At 43.9% G+C, this 20436-nt stretch overlaps 1 protein-coding gene across 5 annotated transcripts in view; it reads right to left on the bottom strand.

The window, feature by feature from the left end:
- Positions 1–1579: 1579 nt before the first annotated feature.
- TFDP1 (transcription factor Dp-1) overlaps positions 1580–20436 on the bottom strand; it is an 88780-nt gene continuing 69923 nt past the window's right edge. For all 5 annotated transcript variants that reach the window (XM_083168723.1, XM_083168722.1, XM_083168725.1 and 2 more), the window contains 4 exons: positions 17298–17449; positions 9242–9408; positions 4831–4912; positions 1580–2489 (listed from right to left, as the gene is read on the bottom strand). In XM_083168723.1, coding sequence (XP_083024849.1) covers positions 2345–2489; positions 4831–4912; positions 9242–9408; positions 17298–17449 — 546 coding nt within the window. In that variant the 3' untranslated portion in view covers positions 1580–2344. The remainder of the gene's footprint in view (positions 2490–4830; positions 4913–9241; positions 9409–17297; positions 17450–20436) is intronic.

Here is a 20436-nt window from a genome sequence, read left to right as displayed (position 1 = left end):
TACAGAGGATAATGGAGGAGACCAATACACCAGATACCTTAGCTCTCCGATTAGAAGGGCTGGTAAAACAGTACAGTAATCAATAACAGTACTTTACAGTGTAAGCAGGCAAGTGCACAAGTACACAAGCGCTGAAAACCTGAAGCTGTCTCTGCAAGCAGATTCCCTCTGATCCACACCGCTGAGGAGTGTCTGGAGCAGTATAATGGCGTTTCCAGCAGCCAGGGAAGAAGCAGGAAGCAGGTTTTGGCGCCCTCACAGAGCTGGTCTCACTCTGGGTAAGCTCCGCCCAGCGTAATGGCCCCGGAGCTTACCCGCGTTTTATACTGAGACTGACATTGGCGAATGTCCACACCTCTTGGTAACTGCCCTGGACAATACAGGAGGCAGTACCCTGTCCCAGTGTAGGCAGGGGGTTACGCGGTCCCTGTGCAGGGCACCGCCATACCGCCGCCATCTTGCCGCACAGTAACCCGGGGACCCCACGGCGGGGGACCCCGGGGTAATACTCACCACTGACGTCTTCAGACTGGACTAGGGGTGTGCGGCATGCCAGGTGTGTGCGCGCTGCAGCGCAATGCCCGCGGTAACAGCACCCACTCAGGACGGTGGTCCTGTGGCAGGGACAGCTCGGTACCTTGAAGTGGCCAGCAGCTGAACCCTTCCCCTAGTCTCCCACGACGCAGGACTGCTGTTAAGTCCAAACAGCAGCCCCAAAATAATAAAGAAATAAAACAGAAGATAAAACTCTCTGGAGCTCTTCCTGATCCGTGCTTCTCCTGAAGCACAGTTCTCAAACTGAAGCTAGAGGGAGGGGAGCAGCCAGTACACCCTGTATAAAGTTTTATATGTGCCTGTCTCCTTCGGATAAGCTCTTTTCCCCATCGTTAAGAACGACTTCCCTGTATCCCATAAGAATGATAGAGAAAATATTAAAGTAAATTGTGTTACATTTTATTCTTAAGGGGGATGGGGGGGAAATCACATCCCTAACAGCATATCTGACACTATTTTGTCCACATATTTTAGCATTGGAAGCCACAGATGGTGGTTCAGGACCATTTTATATTAATGGTCAAATTTATAGGCAAAACCACTAACCAAAAGGCACCCACTGCAAGTGTTTGAGGCAGCCCTGGTTGCCACAGCAGACAGTTTGGGGACCACTGCACTAGGTATTTCAGGATGAGACCAATAGCAATTAATTTATTTTGCAGGACCAATTCATGCTTGTGAAGTAGTGAGCAATGTGTACCGACTGTACAACTCCTTATTCCCCAGAATTCTCATGCATCTCTAAAAAGAACTCAAAATTAAAATTAGGAAAAAACAACTTTAATGCCCATGCATTTTTTTTTATTAAAACAGTTTAGCAATTTATAAGTCTCTGTATAGTTAATAAAATTACACAAATATCTATGCTCCAATAAGAATATTGTATTTCAGCAGGCAGCTGACCACATATGTGCAGGTAACTAGTTTGAATTTTCATCCGAAACCACTATAGATTGCTTTCAAATTTATCATAGATAATAAAAACTGCTAAAAATGATTTCACAAACATGGAGAAAACAAGACAAACTGTTAAAACTCTATAATTTCAATAATATAATAGATTACAAAGCGTTTTTTTAGGAAACAAATACAAAACTTGCTTCAGGACATTTTTTTTTAAATGATAATTATGTAAACTATATATATAAAAAAAAAAAAGAAAAGAAAAAACTCAAAATTTTTGCCTGGAAGAATTCAGGCAAATTATACTATAAAGCAATATTTATATATTGTATACAGCAACCTTCAAGATATTTCAAATAGCTGCTCCGGTATTGCAGAAAAACCTTTGCCCGTATTTTATTTTTCAACATATACAAAAGCATACAAACTGGCTGTTAAACTTTCTGAACTTCAGATGCTTTTGGGAGAAGGAAAAATAAGTGTCTTTGGACTTTGCATGATTTCACAAAACCATACTTTACCCCACATTATTGAAGCACTCAAATAAATGCTAATTTGGTAAACAAAGTTTTGCTTTTTACATTTAAGCATAACATTTTATTTTTATTTATGTGAATACAGTAAGAAACTGATGCAAAATTCTGTGATGACCATTTTTTTTTTTTTTATGTAACCCATTGAATTAGGCTACTCAAAAAATCCACAGCAAAAAAAAAATGGAGGGAATACCCTAATTTAGAAACATCCTTGCTTGGGTTATGACCAATTGCCTTGCCAAGGTTTCTTCAGCAGTGATGTTAAACGGGACAAAACAAAAAGGAATAAGTAAAAATAACACCACACAAAAGTTCCTGAAGCTTTTTCTTTCTGAATATATTTCAGCACATCAGTCATCATCATCATTTTCATTGAAGTCATCATCATCGTCGTCATCCTCATCTCCAACGTAAGACACAGGTGTCTCCACCCTAGAGCTGCTGTATTGTGATCCATTGGAACTAGTTGCCAACATCCCATCTGTGGTCAAGTCACTAAAAAAAAAACAAAAAAAACTTTATTTTACTGAATAGCACAATACTTAGGTGTACAGCGTTTACAGGTGCAATATCACTTACCCAAATGCTTGGAACCAGAAGCATTTTGGATAACAGATTCTGTATTTTTGAATATTTTAGATTTGAATGAGGTATTTTGAGATATCTTGCATTTATGATTTATAAGCACAAACCTTTTATTTGTGCATAAAACAAGGTTTTAAAACATGAAAACAGTTTGTGCACAATCTCAGACACTAAATTTGAATGCCAAGCAATCATTTTGTGGCATATATTGATTGCCAGTTACATATTTTCCCAGTAGTGCCAGTTACAGGTGTACCTTGTAGGATTTTAGCAAAAAAATAAATAAAAATAGTACATTTTGGAGACTATGGCATATATTCAATGCCGTGGGCGAGCGGTGACTGCGATCAGGACTTTTTGCTCGCAGTCACAGCTCACCCTGTCAGTATTCAACTGACCCCCCTCATATGCAAATTCCCCCTCGCTCCGTTTTTTGATCGAGGGGGAATTTGCGTATGTGCCTCCAAAAGCTGCGAGAATCGAGGCTAATTACAGCGAGTTTGCTGCACTAGCCTCGGCTCTCGCAGTTTAGGGGAATCCTCGCCATTCTGTGACTGCGAGGATGAACGTTGCATAGTGCGAGCGGCCGGCGCGGGGGTTAAACTGCGAGGATCACTGGTTTTCTGTGATCCTCGCAGTTTAACCCCCTCGCACCGGCATTGAATACCTGCCATTGGTTTTCAGAATATTTTGGATAATGAATGCTCAACCTGTATTCTAAAAATAAAAGCATTAGGAAAGTAAAAAAAAAAAAATGCATAACATTAAATTGACTGCACCAATACTTTTCCACTGTTGGTCAACTGCAGAACTTAAGATTTGGACACATTTTATGCTGCATGCAGCATTCGAAGTGTTTAAGCTTGGTTGAAAAAAAAAAAATGGTACTTGTTTCCTAGCACGGCGCCCACGATTTTCATCTTATGCCATCGTTTCGATCGCATGCGACCCGATTTTTTAATTGTACAGGCACCCTGATGGGTGATTACTATGTTAAATGCACCTCCATTGTTAACGCCACCACCACTATGAATGCCAACCCGAAGCGTGGCGAGCGCAGCAGTACGCGTCCTCCGACCTTTTCATAACCCCACTATCCACGTCGGCGTGGAGTTGATTTTATATAGTGTGGCGAGCACAGCAAGCCACCGAGCCTGAAGCGCGGCGAGCCCCGTGAGGGGACGCGGATTACTTCACATGAATTCCGCGTCCGCTCGCCATGCTTCAGGCTCGGTGGCTCGCTGCACTCGCCACACTATATATTATCAATTCCACGCAGACGTGGATAGTGGGTGTATGAAAAGGTCGGAGGACGTGTACCGCTGCGCTCGCCAAGCTTCGGGGTGGCGTGAACAATGGGGGTGCATTTAACATAGTAATCACCCATCAGGGTGCCTGTACAATTAAAAATCGCATCGCATGCCATTGTAATGGCATGCGATGCGATATTAAAATTGTACAGTGCGTATGCGATGGCATACGATGGGCGCCGTGCTAGGAAACAAGTACCAAAAAAATAAATAATTTATACTATCCTGCATGAAAACTGAATTTCCTTAGATTAAATAAAAAGGCAAAAGCAAAGGCTGGTTCTAGTTTTCTAAATGCTCAATCAGTGATCATGGTTAGTGGAAAAAGATGAAAGTGCAGGCGTCAGTCAGGAGTCATTACACCATAATGCCTATTATACATCACACATCCATGAAATAGTATGCCACATGAGTTCCACTTACTAATATGCTCTCTGCCATGGGGCTAACCAGACCTCAGGCTCCTTGTCTGGTCAGCCCCAGCGCTGGCATCTACTAACAATCACCGCACTGAAGCAGCAGTACAAGAGCAAGCAGTGTCGCAGCCCGCAGGGCGAAATCTCAGCAGGTTGACCCAGCAGGCCCTTATTCTGGTTCCCTCGCAAAGGCAAGCAGGATCACATAGGACACATCGTATGTGGCCATTTTACATACGATGTATCTTATGCGATCCCAGCAAGGGCTGTGATGAATATTCATGGCGGCCCGTCTGACTTGCAACTACAATGCGCACAGGAACGTGCCACGCAATCGCAGGAAAAGGTCATGTGATGTGACACTCCCCATGTGTTCCTATTGCATCAATCCGCCAGAATCACATGAAAAGTGCTCATATCGCTCTATTAAATGTGGGCCTTAAAATCAAGGAGGCTTTGACTGTTATGAGACAATTTAGAGGGCAACTCATTTTGTGAAAAATCAAGAAAATATTGCAGTATTACCTGGCTGAAAATCTACGTCCATTTGACACTGAAACTGATGTAGATGAAACATACACGCTGCTGATTGATCCCTGAGCCATTTCTGGAAAAAGAAAAAAGTAAGCCATCTGACCCCCTCGAGATTTCAATTAAAATGCAGACACCCACATTTAACTGATCAGTTTTATGACAGGCCCCAACAAAATATTTTGCAAGATTGTAAGCAGGGCCCTCCTACCTCCATGTCGGTTTGTATCTACCCAGTTTGTTTAATCACCGTTTCCAATTGTAAAGCGCAACGGAATATGCTGCGTTACATAAGAAACTGTAAATAAATAACTACCACTGGATGGATGTCTATGATGTTGGTTTGTGCCGGTCACAAACCAACATCAATACAATTTCCTACATTTCTACATGTGAGAGGTCAAGCAGGGGTGGTTAGGATTCACTGTTGCAGATTACTCAAAAAATGGCTGCACTGTTATCCTAAATATGAAAGAATGCGCAAAGCATTAGTGCTATAGGATTTTGCTTGCACTGAGCCGTCTGGTGGGTGCTCCCAAACTCTAGTGCACCAGCTGGCCACCTGGCACAGGGCACCCTGCACCTACTCTTCATGTGAACATTCTGATTATGAAATAAGCAAATAGATAACTGTTTCTATAATTACTCTACTATGGCAGCTTTTACAATAGGATATTCCAATATAAGAAGCATGACCATACTGATCTCAAAACTACGCTGCACAGCCAAATATTTTGCTTAAGTGGCTATGTAGAGAACATGTCAAACTAAGGGGTCTATACATTAAGCCTGGGGTAGCCAACTCCAGTCCTCAAGAGCTACCAACAGTTAATGTTTTCCAGATCTCCTCACAGAAGTAAAGGAAGTAATTAGCTCCACCTGTGGATCATTTAAAATGTGTCAGTCAGTAATGAGCGCAGCAGCTAGGTTGTCTGGAAAATGTGTACTGTTGGTAGCTCTCGAAGACTGGAGTTGGCTACCACTGCATTAAGCCTAGGAGAGCGATACAGCGTATAGATGATATAAATTACCAACCAATATTCTTTTGTCATTTTTGAAATACAGCCTGTAACAAGTTAGAATGACCTGATTGGCTGGGATGTTCTCTGCAAAGCTTAGTACAAAGACCCCTATAGTCAGAAGATGGTAACATACAACAAAAACTGGAGACGGAATAGATAAAGTTACGCAGTCATTACGTCAGCAAGCAGAATGTTGACAATTAGGTCTTAAATCACATCAAAGTGACGTTTGACATGTTTACGTAACATGCATGTCGAAAATGAAATCATATGGACTTACCACACTCACAGGTAGACATCCAGCCTACTCCTTTGCAAAAATCAGCTCCAGTCCTTTAGGCCTTATGGTGCACCCACACAGATGTGTGCTAAGTGCGATTTGAGCCTAGATCAATGTGAGCTATGCAATTTGGATTTTATACGCAGTGCAATTTTATCCGCATGCGATTTGAACAACACTACAATAGTCCATTACAGGGTGCATGCATATACTATCCTTGGTTTGCAGTAAAATTGTACATTTCTAGTACTGAAAGAAGTAGCCTACAGCTGAACAGGAAGGAAGGGGGGGGGGGGGGGGGGGGGGAGAGGAGAATAAAGCTGGGTACACATATATACAATTGTCAGGCCGTTCTTCCGTTCTGGGTCGGACAGCCGTTCAATTGTATAGGTGTGTACACTGTCCCTACCGACCGATAAACGGCAAAAAACTGTCTTGACCGTCCATACTCGGTCGGTCGATGGTTCTTTGCAGTTTAATTTTCATCCGACAGGACGGCCCCATATCGGTACAAAAGTGCAGTGTGTACGCACGTCCGACCGATATGCTGCCGTCCTTGCGACTATACTGACAAAGCTGGAACGCCCATGTGGGCGTTCTAGCTTTGACTAAAAAAAAAAAAAAAAACGGCGTGGGGTCCCCCCCACAGCCGTAACCAGCACCAGGCTGAAGGAGCCGGGGCTGGTATTAAAAAAAATCAGGAAACCCGACAAATAGGGCTTCGCTGATTTTTTAAAACCAGCCCCAGGCTCCAGGTCCGGGGCTGGTTCCCTAAATACGGGGGACAAAATGACTAGGGGTCCCCCGTATTTTAAGAACCAGCCCCAGGCACAACCAGCCAGCAGGGTAATGCCACAGCCGGGGGGAGACTTTTTATACAAGTCCCCCCGGCCAAAGCATTCATACCTGTGACCGGTCAGCCTGGCCAGGGGTCCTGGGGGAGTGGGGACCCTCCCAATAAAGGGGTCCCCCCCCCTCCAGGACTTACCTGACCAGGCTGAAGCCTGGTACTGTCCCCGATGCCCCTGGGCGGTGGGCATCGGGCTGATGGAATGGTGTAAAAAAAATAGAATAAAAACTATTGTCTTTTACTGTGGAACTATGAGTCCCAGCAAGCCTCCCCAGCAGGCTGGGACTTGGAGAACCACAAGTCCCAGCCTGCGGAGCATTAAAGGGCCCGCTGGCACTTGTAGTTCTACAGTAAAAGAAAGAGTTAAATAAACACACACTGACAACACAGAAAAATAAAACTTTAATACATACATTACACACACACATACTGATACTTACCTATCTTGATCCAGTAGGTAGGTCCCAGGGTCCGGGGCTGAAGAGTCCGGGGTCCTGGATCCGTAGTACTCCAAAGGGGTACCTGGGGAAGCAAATCCTACTCACCTGTCCTGTCCACCCTGGCATCTTCAATTCAAGACGCGCTGCTCCCGGCTTCTGTGGTACCGCTCTGCCTCCGCTGTATACTAGAGATGCAGAGGTCCTTCTCCCTCGGCGTCTCTCCTCAGAATGATTTCTGGCCAATCAGGAGCCGACTTTCTCGGCTCCTGATTGGCCAGAAATCATTCTGAGCAGACACGCCGAGGGAGAAGGACCTCTGCATCTCTAGTATACAGCGGAGGCAGAGCGGTACCACAGAAGCCGGGAGCAGCGCGTCTTGAACAGCAGATGCCGGGGTGGTCGCCAGAAGACAGGCGAGTTGGATTTCCTTCCCCAGGTACCCATTTGGATTACTACGGATCCAGGACCCCGGACTCTTCAGCCCTGGAGCCCCGGACCCGGACCAGCCCCGGAACCAAGCCAGTGGACCGGACCCAGGGACCTACCTACAGGATCAAGATAGGTAAGTATCAGTGTGTTTGTGTAATGTATGTATGTATTAAACTTTTATTTTTCATATGTGTCAGTGTGTATTTATTTAACTATTTTTTTTTCTGTGGAACTACAAGTGCCAGCGGGCCCTTTAATGCCCCGCATGCTGGGACTTGTGGTTCTCCAAGTCCCAGCATGCGGGGGAGGCTTGCTGGGACTCATAGTTCCACAGGAAAAAACAATAGTTTTTATTCTATTTTTTTTACACCATTCCATCAGCCCGATGCCCACCGCCCAGGGGCATCGGGGACAGTACCAGGCTTCAGCCTGGTCAGGTAAGTCCTGGAGGGGGGGGACCCCTTCATTGGGGGGGTCCCCACTCCCCCAGGGCCCCTGGCCAGGCTGACTGGTCAGTAGGGATGAATGCTTTGGCCGCGGGAACTTATAAGTGTCCCCCGGCTGTGGCATTACCCTGCTGGCTGGTTGTGCCTGGGGCTGGTTCTTAAAATACGGGGGACCCCTAGTCATTTTGTCCCCCGTATTTTGGGAACCAGCCCCGGACCTGGAGCCTGGGGCTGGTTTTAAAAAATCAGCGAAGCCCTATTTGTCGGGTTTCCTGATTTTTTAATACCAGCCCCGGCTCCTTCAGCCTGGTGCTGGTTACGGCTGTGGGGGGGACCCCACGCCGTTTTTTTTTTTAATAGGTAAAAGGGTGACTGCTATAATTATGCCCTAACCCAGCCCATTATTATAATTTTGGTCACATGTGAAGTGTGAATAGCCCAAATCGGGAGAGTGTGTACGGTGGTACAATCCTTTTCTTGCGACTGTTTGGACGGGAGTACATCAGACGTCGCAAGTAAATTGTACAGGTGTGTACGCGCGTGTCGGCTGTTTGCGGACGGTCCGACGGGAGTACGGTCGGCCGAACGCTTGCAAAAAAAAAAGGATTGTATAGATGTGTACCCAGCTTTAGACTACCTGCCTACAGTTAGCTAGGCAAGGAAAAAGCTTGTTATAAGATATCCTATACACGCTGTGTACTTATGTGGTTAACAGAATTTGGGTTTTATATTCAATGTATTACTACAATACACGAGATTAAGATTTTAGCATTTTAAATATTTTAAGAAACATTTTTATATTGATGCCAACTTATAGGAGATAGCTGCTACATTGGGTTTAATTCATTCTGACCTTTAAAAAAAATAAAAAAATAAAAATTATATATATATATATATATATATCTGTTATGTTTTGAGAAAGCAATACAAGGACCTACCTGTTACATACGGTTCCAGCGCTTTTGGTACCAAGCTCCGTGCGATTTTTAAGTCTTCTGCAGAACAGCTCCCAGTTTCCAACCCAAAAGCCATACCCATTCGTTTCAATACTTCTATATCATCATGTATTTCAAATGTGTTGTCAAAATTAAAGAGATATTCAAATCTGAAATGAGAAAATATTGAGGTTTTCAAAAAATTTAAGGCATACAGTACAAAAAGGCACTCGCAATGGGACGACAGCTGGGTAAATCTTGGGACAAGTATTTAGACAGATGCCAACAAATTGCAGCAGACTTCTGATAATAAAGTTTTGGAATAATTTAGGACATGGGTAATACTTCTCCTAGGTAGTTCAAATGAGCAAAATACACAAGTGTTTTTATGCTTTCATAGGTTTCTTTTGAGGGGAAAAAAGGCAACACCTATTTCACAATAGTCACCAGGATATTCACAGGACACATTTGCTAAAATAAAAAGTTAAACTACTGTAGAACTTCCTTCACACCCATGGCTATTAGAGAAAGCACATACTAGCTAGTCCGTTTACTACACCTCTGAATAACAGGTTTAAAAATCAGAAACCATTTACATCACTCTTCAATCCACTGGTAAAAGACTCCGAGGATCATATTGTAAACTATAATCTACAGACTGAGGGCCAGATGTACTAAGCTTCAAAAGTGATAAAACAGAGTGTGATAAAATACCAGCCAATATTCTCCTGTCATGTCACAGGCTGTATTTGAAAAATGACAAGAGCTGATTTGCTGGTGGTTTATCACGGTCCATTTTATCACTTTACAAGGCTTAGTACACCTTGCCCTGATTCTATCAGCCACATATGCCACTAAAACACTTCATGGCAGCTTGCTTGCACTAACATCTGAAAGCAGATTCTTGTTCTGTAGCTTACAGGATATGCAGGACTAAAGCTGGATACACATCTATACAATCTGTTTTCTTGCGACCGTTCGACCGTAGACGGGGACTGTCCACAAACAGCAGATACGCACTTACACACACACACACACCTGTACAATTTTACTTGCGACGTCCGACGTTTTACAACCAACCAACGATCGTTTCACCGGGTGGGGCTTTGTGCCTTGACAAAGCCCCAACCGGTGAAACGATAGTTGGTTGTGGAACCCCCGCAGACGCTGCTTCTCAGCGTCACACACAGCAGCATTGGCTTCAGGCGCATTACCCGGCTATCACGTACAGGTACTTCTTATCTCCTCCCCCGCATCCCTTTCCTGCCTTCTCCGCACAATCTTTCAAAGTACAGGGACTTCATACCCTGCACTTCTGTTCTTAATCTCATCTACTCTTTCCTAAACAGATTGACTGCCTAACAGGTGCCGTTCATCCCCCCCACCACTGTGGCCACACACAAGTGGGAGAAAGCAGCAGACCTTGGGAGGCACAAGACTGATTTACTATATTTAATATAATACTCTTAAGTGGACACTCATCCACTGATAACATAGGAACTCACCCTGCAATGGAGTCATTCTAATCAGGGGGTTCCTGGATTATTCAGGGACAGCAGGTGCCCACCGTTTATATCCTTAGTACTTCCCTATACATGAGAGCACGCTCACCCTATATACCTAACCAAAGCCCATCATAAAAACCTTGATGGAAGCTGGGATTATCTGGAGTATACATATCATCATAAGAGAAGGGAGACCTCTCTGACACCTATATGTAATACCTCCATCCCCCACCACAGGTTTAGATACTTGGGTAGCATCTTTGTCTATCCGTTATATCCTGCTAAAGCAGGGCTTGACAAATTTTTTTAAAATCTAGGAGCCAGCATGAAAGTGTAGGAGCCAGACAAACTAAAAATAGGGGCAGTGCGCGCCGAAGGCGTGGATATTTTTTTTTACAATGCAATGCCTATTACACATGTCACACACCCATTACATGTTATTCCACATGCCATAATGCCCATTACACATTCTACAAAACACCGGCATGCCCATTACATATAATACCACACGCTGTAACGCTTAGTACATATAATGTCACATAAGTGCCGCTTACCTACATGCTCATTGCTACAGGTTGCATGCTTGATGCCAGGGCAAACATGCCCTTGTGCCCAGGGGTAAACATGCCCTTGTGCCCAGGGGTAAACATGCCCTTGTGCCCAGGGGTAAACATGCCCTTGTGCCCAGGGGTAAACATGCCCTTGTGCCCAGGGGTAAACATGCCCTTGTGCCCAGGGGTAAACATGCCCTTGTGCCCAGGGGTAAACATGCCCTTGTGCCCAGGGGTAAACATGCCCTTGTGCCCAGGGGTAAACATGCCCTTGTGCCCAGGGGTAAACATGCCCTTGTGCCCAGGGGTAAACATGCCCTTGTGCCCAGGGGTAAACATGCCCTTGTGCCCAGGGGTAAACATGCCCTTGTGCCCAGGGGTAAACATGCCCTTTGGCCCAGGGGTAATATGACCTTTTGCCCGGGGTTGCATGCTGGAATCCGGGCTTGTCCAGCAGCAAGAAGCGGTGGTGCCCCGGAGAGCAGAGGTGCGGCTGCCAGTAGAGGTGCGGAAGCGGGGCTGGGGGAAAGACCCCTGTTAGTGGTAGTAGCGCGGTCTCCCTCGCTGATCCACACAGCGGGAGAATCAGGAGGCGTAGCGCTCTGCGGGGACTCGGTGCCCGGCGCAGGATGACGCACTACAGGCAGTGGTTCCCAAACTTTTTCGGTGCAAGGCACCCTTTGGGTCTCCATGACTTTTTCAAGGCACCTTTTAGTCAAGATAATTACTGAACTGTCCCTTTTTAAAGCAGTTCTGTCAACATAATGCTATTAGTATTTAGATCATCTAAAAAATACTTATTAGTTTGTTTGCAAATATACTAAACATACATAAATCTAAGAAAAAAAAAATATTTGATATACATTAGTTCCAGACTTCTCCTATGGCACCCCAGCTCCATGTCTGAATCGCATCACCATACTTTAGTATGGTGAGTGTGATTCACAGTGGGATGGAAAGATCTGCTTTATGCTTCTCCATGGTGTTCAGATTCGCCATTTCAGGATGTCGGAATCTGAACATTGGTGCGGAAATGGCAAGCAAGCAAAGTGCTTCCCTGCTCGGTGCCCAGCACCCAGCGGAAGCTCTGCCCCCTGACCTCCCTGCAGCGTCCTGAGGTGCTGACGCATGTGCAGAGGGACCTGCCAGCTGAATTCAACACCACAGAGTAGGACCAGCTACACTGGAGCCCGAGATACCACATCACATTACCGGAAAGGTGAGTATACATGAATTGCTACTTACCAAAGTTATATATCGCATCGAACCGATGTGATAGTGATAAGTATCAATTAATTTTGCGTAATGTACATGAATACACCACTGTGTCTTATTGCAGCACATTTCTCGTCACCTGTACCTGCATCCATTATAAAAAACAGCCCAGGCTTTGTATAAAAAACAGGGTTTTTTGCAGTAAAATAAATCAATTTATAAAAGAGTTTCCTTAACACACTATGGGGCCCATTTATCATATAATATTTGTTGTTAAACCCCCGGAAGCACTCGTTTTCAGTGGTTAGCCGCAAATATTATATTATAAAATATTATAGCATGTACCCCCCCCCCACCCTCACCCCCCAACACACACACATAGGGGAGTAACTAGAACTGTGCGGGCCCCATACCAAAACCTTGAATGAGGTCCCCCCCACCACCATTATCACTACAATGCCCCTTAATGGTGCAGAAGAAAAAGTGAAGGTAGCAAGAGACAAATGGGCCACTCAATGGTTGGTTTAATCCTCTCTGCGAGGGCATGTGTTCATGTCCACATCCCCTCGCATGCTAGCAAGGGGATGTGGGCAGCGGGGTTTGGTGGGCATGCAGCTAGCCTGCGAGTGCATGCAGCCTACAGGTCCTTAGTTTTGGTGTTCATAGTGGACTGAATCCTCCACTAACTGGTGCACTAACACCTCCCCCTCTTACTCTGACTGTACCTCCTCCTACTGTACAACATTCTCCACACTGCTAGATATTTCACAAATACTCTGATAATATCCCTATCTACTAGAGTAGCCCCCGTACCCCAGCAAGTGTCACCACTCACCTGCCACTTATCACTGGCTGCCAGGTCCCCTGTTTGGCGTCCGCAGAATCACTAGTTCGGCGCCAGCAGGGTTTTTAGCATAGCGCACGCATGGGTCTCCAGTTCGGCAGCCACAGCCACAGGGTTTTTAGTATGCTTCCCGCAGGGTCTCCTGTTTGGCGTCCGCTGGCTTCCGGGTACTCTCACCAGTAACCGCCGGGGAGCAAAGGACGGCGGCGCTGCTGCTGGCAGGGTGATTGCCAGCCAGTCCAGCACTATTCTGCTACTCTGACAGCCGCCATGACCTCTCCTCCCCTCACCACACCACACGCGTAGGCGGTCTCCGCTCACCCAAGCACATTCACCTCCTGCCTTCACTGACTCCGGTCATTACACATTGCGTCCCCATCGCAGTCCCCATCGCAGCACCCCTGTGTCAGCGCTGCGGCACCCCAGGGAGCCGCGGCGCACAGTTTGGGAACCACTGCACTACAGGGAAGGAAGGTCAGAGGTCTCAGCCTCAGACCTCCCTGATTGGATGAGGCAGCGGCGGCGCTGGGGACTTCTATTGGCTGCGGCAGGAGTCAGGACCAAGTATTTTAAAACTGTGTTCTGCTGCCGCTGTGCTGCCGCGAACACGGGGAGGGGGGTGTGGATCAGGGACCGCGCTCGCGCTGCTGCTGCTGGCCTGACAGGACGGGGGAGGGGGTGGTCGGGCTGCCGACGACCAGATTCTGCTTCCTCCCTCCCTGCTAAAAATCTGGTCGCCAGGAAGCAGAATCTGGTCGCCGTGGCGACCTGGCGACCGGTATTTGTCGAGCCCTGTGCTAAAGAGTGTGATTTCCCACAATACCTAGGCGGCCCACTGTTAACACCAAGTGGCAGCCAACAGAACTTAGGGATCCTTCCCCCTAAATACATCAGGTATCCCAGCCCTGCCACAGGTATATAAAGTCAGTTTGGAATCACATTTCTGGGACCTAAAAGGGAGACTTCAATCTATACTTTATCTCTCTTCTACCACCTCTTCCTTCAATGCCTTGGTTACATTGGAATCATATATACTCGTTGTACACTAATCACTTTGGCAATTAGTGACAAACTTTCTCAGCCCATTGCTAACTCATACTTAGAGACCACCTCTCTAGGATTAAGGAACTCTCTGAAATCAGTCAAAATAACACTTTATTTGAGAATCTGGTGTATTGATCTCTAATAACCAGCCACAAGGATCCACACATTGTTTCACTTGCATAAACAGTGTGGAAGCTGAATTTTGCAACATAGTAATAAACTTAGTCCTAAGCTACACATATATATTGGCTATCTACAGCTAGAGACCCCAATTTTGGATGTGCAAGGTATCTTCGGATACCGCTTCACACCTGATCTCACAGTTAACAAAAAAAACAGTACATGCGCTGTACCACTGAAACGAGTATTACCTATCATTATTGGGTGTTTCAACTTTTTTATGTATGTCCATGTCTATATGTTTGTCTAGCGTTTATTTTTAAAATATAGAATTAAAGGTTACATTTTAATACAATCCATTTTTCACCAGGGCATTCACCTAGCCCCTAAAGTATTATAACACTAGCACTCCATTTAACTCTGGAGAGGATCTTGTGAAGTTGTTTTTTTGTGTTGTCTCTTATTTTCATCTTGTAATTGCTAACATTCCTTACACACTAATCAATTTACATTTATAAATTTCCCTAAGAGTGCCCCAACAAAACAAAAAGGTCTTTCTTCTTTCTCCTTAAATAGAAACATAACTATGTAAGTGTTTCTCTTCACCCCTATCCTTTATTCAAAATGTCAAATGACTGGTCAACCAAACCAACACAGGACACAGAAGTTTAGGACATAACATTAGTTCCAAAGCCACTTCAGTAGAACAAGGCAGACAGACCAATGACAAGTTATTCCTTCACAGTTAAGCAACTTCAAGGACTATAGCCTATGTTAGGGTGGGTAACAAAAAGGTTGTTGGTCCTTGAGCAATTAGCATATTTTATATGCCTATGGGTCTATATCATAATATACCAATAACCAGTGAAAAAGAAAAAACTGCAAGCTTTCTGACGGTATGGTTAGAAGATTAGATTATAAATCTTGCCAACCTGAAGCACTTGGACAATAATGGGGCCTACACACGGGAAGATGAGCGTTCTGAGTGATGCTACATCGCTCAGAGAAATTTCTGACACAAAACTACTATAATGGACTTTAGTCTTGTCCAGTCAGTTGCTTTAACAAGTTTCAAAGTATATTTACATTTTATTGTGTTAATATAAACGTTTTATGTTGTACAGTGCCAAATTACAATTCACCTAGATATTAAAACATTTTCATACAGTATGCCATTGTGAAAATTATTCATGAAATTGCATTACTTCTGCAGTTACAAGCAGTAACTGATTGGTCCACTGGCTCACTCAAGCTTCTAGTTTCACAAACAGCCTTAAGCTGTGTACACACGGAGCAATATGATCGCTGGCAATCATAGTGCTCAGCAATCATATTGCTCAGTGTCCCGTCACACTGCCAGGAAGAGAGGCAGGGGAAGTCGCTGGTCAGAGGAGCTTGCCATTAAGGGGCGGAAAAACGGGAGCGTGCACCTGGCGATTTATCGCTGGGGCACACTCCAATCGCTGGAAATATGGTCACTTAGCGACCATATTGCCAGCGATTTTTGCCCGTGTATACGCACCTTTAGTTTGCCCAAAGGCATGGCACATGACCAGCATTTATGGATTCTGGTAAAAGCATCCCAGGTGGATGATATTATTCAGGACATAGTTCATTGTTGATAGTCATATGGTTGATGGCATTTTATGTTGGCCATGCTGCGGTTATTATTGTCAGTCAATAAGACTCAAGCAATGGTTTGCAAGTACCAAAATATTAAAGGTCAAATTTTGTTGATGTCTTTAATCATGCATAGGGGGTTGGGTTGCTGGGTCAGTGATTACCCCTCCTGCTTTCAGACCGAAATCCTCAAAACATGACCTGCTGGGAAAACTTGAAGGTTGAGAGTCACTGATTTAAAGTGCCTGCTTTGGAATGTTATACATTATGGTAAAGCATAATACAGGTTGAGTATCCCTTATCCGGATATCCCAAAACCATTTATTTCTTTTTTTTGCATTGCACATATGCACCAGTGACGTCACCAGCACACCCGAGCACATGCGCAAAGCATCCTTGGGACCGGTGATGCCACTGAAGACCAATCCAATGGTCACCGTGAACGCAGGGGGACACCGCCAATCCAGAATAATTCCTTATCCAAAATACTTGTGGTCCTGAGCATTTTGGATAAGGGATGAACTCAACCTGTACTCTAAAGCAGACAACTTAATACATTTTAATGTGTCTGCATCATTGCCAACCCAGGGTTGGCAAAAAAAATAAAAAAAATCTCATCCACAGCAGGCGTTTCAAACTCCGGAAAAAGCAAAGTAATCTGTGGAACACTTGCATCTTACATTTGGCAGAACACAAAAGCACCTTCATTGTGAGCTCATCCTTGTCACAACAGAGTATAGTAAAGGGGATGTATCGGTCGCTAGTAAACTAAGTAGACTAAAGGGTTTGGACACCCCGCACAACCAAAATGGTATGCTCCTGCAGCAGAAATGTGTTTATTAAGGTATAAACAGATAGAGCACTGATTAGATCATTTATTAACGAATTGGCTTGATGGAAGGAGCTAACAGATTCAAAGGGGGAACTTCGTAGGCTGCTCGAATACAATTATGAGCATGAGAAGCATTGCAGAGGTTAGGAAGGTACATAATACAAGGAAGAATGGTCATTGCAGGAATGTTCTTCACCCTGGAGAACCCCCAAAACTAATCTAGGAAGCTACAAAACTTGAGTCCCATGCATACCATTGCATGAAGGTCTCTGTGTGTGCTGGGAAACATGGGAAACCTTCCTTAGCAACCAATTTACTTTTCACTTACTTGTCATTAGAAATGCTACAGTCAATCACAGTCTTCTTGCTGGTATTTACAATGATGAATGGTAAATGTATTACTGAATTGGATGGAGGAGATTTGTTTGCTTGCTGCTCTGCTTGGCGATTTCTTTGAACCAGTTTTTTGAAGGCAATTTGCTGAAAAGTACATTGAAACTACGTAATAGACCCATATAAAGAACAGAAAAAATACAGATGACCTAAATAACTTAATGCTATAATCAGTGCATACTGTATTATAAACACCACTGAGAAACACTAAAAGGTATACAGAGTTGTGTGTCGTGTGCACAGATGTGTCCACGTACATCTAGCCTCCTTTCATGTTAACAGCCCTTCTAGTCACGCCATGGGCTTTGTAGAGCCAGGTGTCTTCTTTGCTACCTTTCCCTATACATAACGTCACATACTGAACAAAATGCTTGTGTGTACTTCTTACTTCTTTCTGCGAGGTGTCGCAAAATATATGCCCGTGCTACAGTCTTATGCGTGATGTATTACACAACTTGTATCACCCTCTGGAAGTCATTCAGCCTCCCCACATGGAAAATGTGGTTCTCTAGAATAGACTACCAGAACATGGAAGATGCACTCCTTATTTCCAAAGATAAATTAGAAAACTTATGATAGTTTTGTTTCCCTGGATGGAATAGAAGTTTTGAGTCTTCAATAAAAATTATATGTTTTCAGACCATGGAGTTGTTGTGGTTTCCCCATAGGAGAGCTGTGATTCTACTCCTCGTAACTTCATACTCGACTGTAGGTCGCCCCCACCTTTCCCTCTTCTATTCTTTGCTTTACCTTCCACCCTTTATCTCTTCACTTCTTTTATATTCTACTTTAGTATTACATGTTTATGCTTATTTTTATGCTCCGTGCATGTTTCTGCCATCATCTAGCATGTGCAAGTTTCTGGATGCAAAAAAAATAGATTTATAAAGTGAATATTTTTCTTTGACTTATTCACCAGTCATCTATGCAAGGTTGCATGCGCTCACACCACTTGGCGAAGCACCAGTAGCAGTTCTGTCTCATACATGCTGAATGAAGGTCTCCACTGCGGCTTCCGGTGACAAGTCTGAATGTGGGCGAGAATGGTCTACTCTACCTATGTACTGTACATTCAAAAACCTATTACACACCACTTACACATAATTAAAAAAAGACAGTTAAATGTAATGTTTGTTATGTGCCCAAGCTACAATTTATCAAAATTAATTTTACCTAAGAAATTGTGGGATAGATTTATTATTCATTGAGTTAATAAAGCTGTCTAGAATAGGAAGCTTGACAAACAGATTTAAAGCTGCAGAAGAAATAAATGTTAAACCACTTTGATTAAAACCATTGAATTTTTAATGCAGTCTCGGCAGAGTGCCTTATTAAAAATTGCCTAAAGTCTTACAACACAAAGCAGCTAGTAAAGCTACTCAAAAATATATAGTTAATTGCCAAGTGCAAAAAGGGGGATTTCTTTTGTGGAGGCACACATTTATAAATTGTGATATCATCAATCTTAACCACACGCACAAAGTCTCTCCTTTCCATCAGCATGTCCGTCTCCTCTCACCTCCCGCCCGCATAATTTGGCAGGAACGCTAGTCTTAGTATTTTGTGATCCTAGACCACATGTCTTCAACCTGTGGCCCTCCAGATGTTGTAGAACTACATTTCCCAGCATGCCCTGACAGTTTTGGCATGCTCTTATAGGAAAAAATGTGGAAATGCATGTTGGAACATGTAGTTTCACAACATCTGGAGGGCCATAGGTTGAAGACCCATGTCCTAGACGTTTGTGTAAATGGTAGATAGCCACTATATTGAAGATACCTATAGGATACATAATTTATGACACTGAATGCACTAACAGTCCTATTGAGGACATGCTCAAATGATAAGCTATTTATCCTTTTTAACTATTTGATACATGAACCAGAGTATTCCATTTATTTTCCGAAAATTGGTTTTATGCAATAGTTACCTCATCAACTTTTTTTTTTTCTTCTTAAAGTAGAGTAATAAAGGTTACATTTTAGGTTGCTAATATCAAAATGTATAAAATTGTGCCTCCACAAAAGAAAGCAAGGATTATACTTACGATAATACCTTTTCTTCGGAATACTTCATGGCAGCCATTACATTGGGTTCATCCCTCTCTCTCTCTCTCTCTCAATTAGACAGGTAGTTTTTTCCCCTAGGACCAGACTCCTCCTCTTCCATATCCTATATAACTGAGCACCTCCCCTCTGACCATAGTCTTTTGAATGTCTCCGCCAGATCCTAGGGAAAAAACAGAAACAGGGAGGGCTAAAAAAAATATAGGCTGCCATGAAGTATTCCGAAGAAAAGGTATTATCGTAAGTATAATCCTTGCTTTCTCCTTCATACTTCATGGCAGCCATTACATTGGCATCTACCAAAGCAGTAGGGAGGGCTACGATACCTCAAGCCAAAGCTTGCCTCAGGACTTCACCTCCAAACAGCACTTCTGCCACATCCAGGGCGTAATGCTTAGAAAACGTGTGTAGAGACGACCACGTGGCTGCCTGACATATTTCTCTGGCTGACACATTCGCCTCTCTCGCCCATGATACCGACATTGCCCGTGTGGAGTGTGCTTTAATACCCTCAGGGACTGGACATCCTACTTTTCTGTAGGAAAAGGAAATAACATCTTTAAGCCATCTTGAAATGGTTTGTTTCGCCGACACAAATCCTTTCTTCGCCCCTTGCGGAATCAAACAAATTTTCTGACTGTCTGAAAGCTGCAGACCTGTCCAAATAAATTTTAATGGCTCTGACCATGTCCAATGTGTGTAACTTTTCTTCTCTTTTATCTGTCGGATTTGGATAGGAACAAGGTAATATAATCTCTTGATTTAAATGAAAAGACACCACTTTTGGTAAAAAAGAATGTTTAGTCTTTAAGACCACTTTGTACTGAAAAATCATCAGATACTGATCCTGTATACATAAAGCTTTGAGTTCCCCGACCCTTCTGGCCGAGGTGATCGCCCCTAGGAAGGCTACTTTCCATGTCATAAATTTGAGATTTGCTCTATCTAATGGCTCAAATGGCCATGAGTCCATTCTGGACCAGATTAAGATCCAATTGTGGAATCATA

The sequence above is a fragment of the Crinia signifera genome, chromosome 2 (genome assembly GCF_055691185.1).
Source record: "Crinia signifera chromosome 2, ASM5569118v1, whole genome shotgun sequence".
Taxonomy (NCBI): Eukaryota; Metazoa; Chordata; class Amphibia; order Anura; family Myobatrachidae; genus Crinia; species Crinia signifera.
This window is presented reverse-complemented; position numbering and strand designations above follow the sequence as displayed.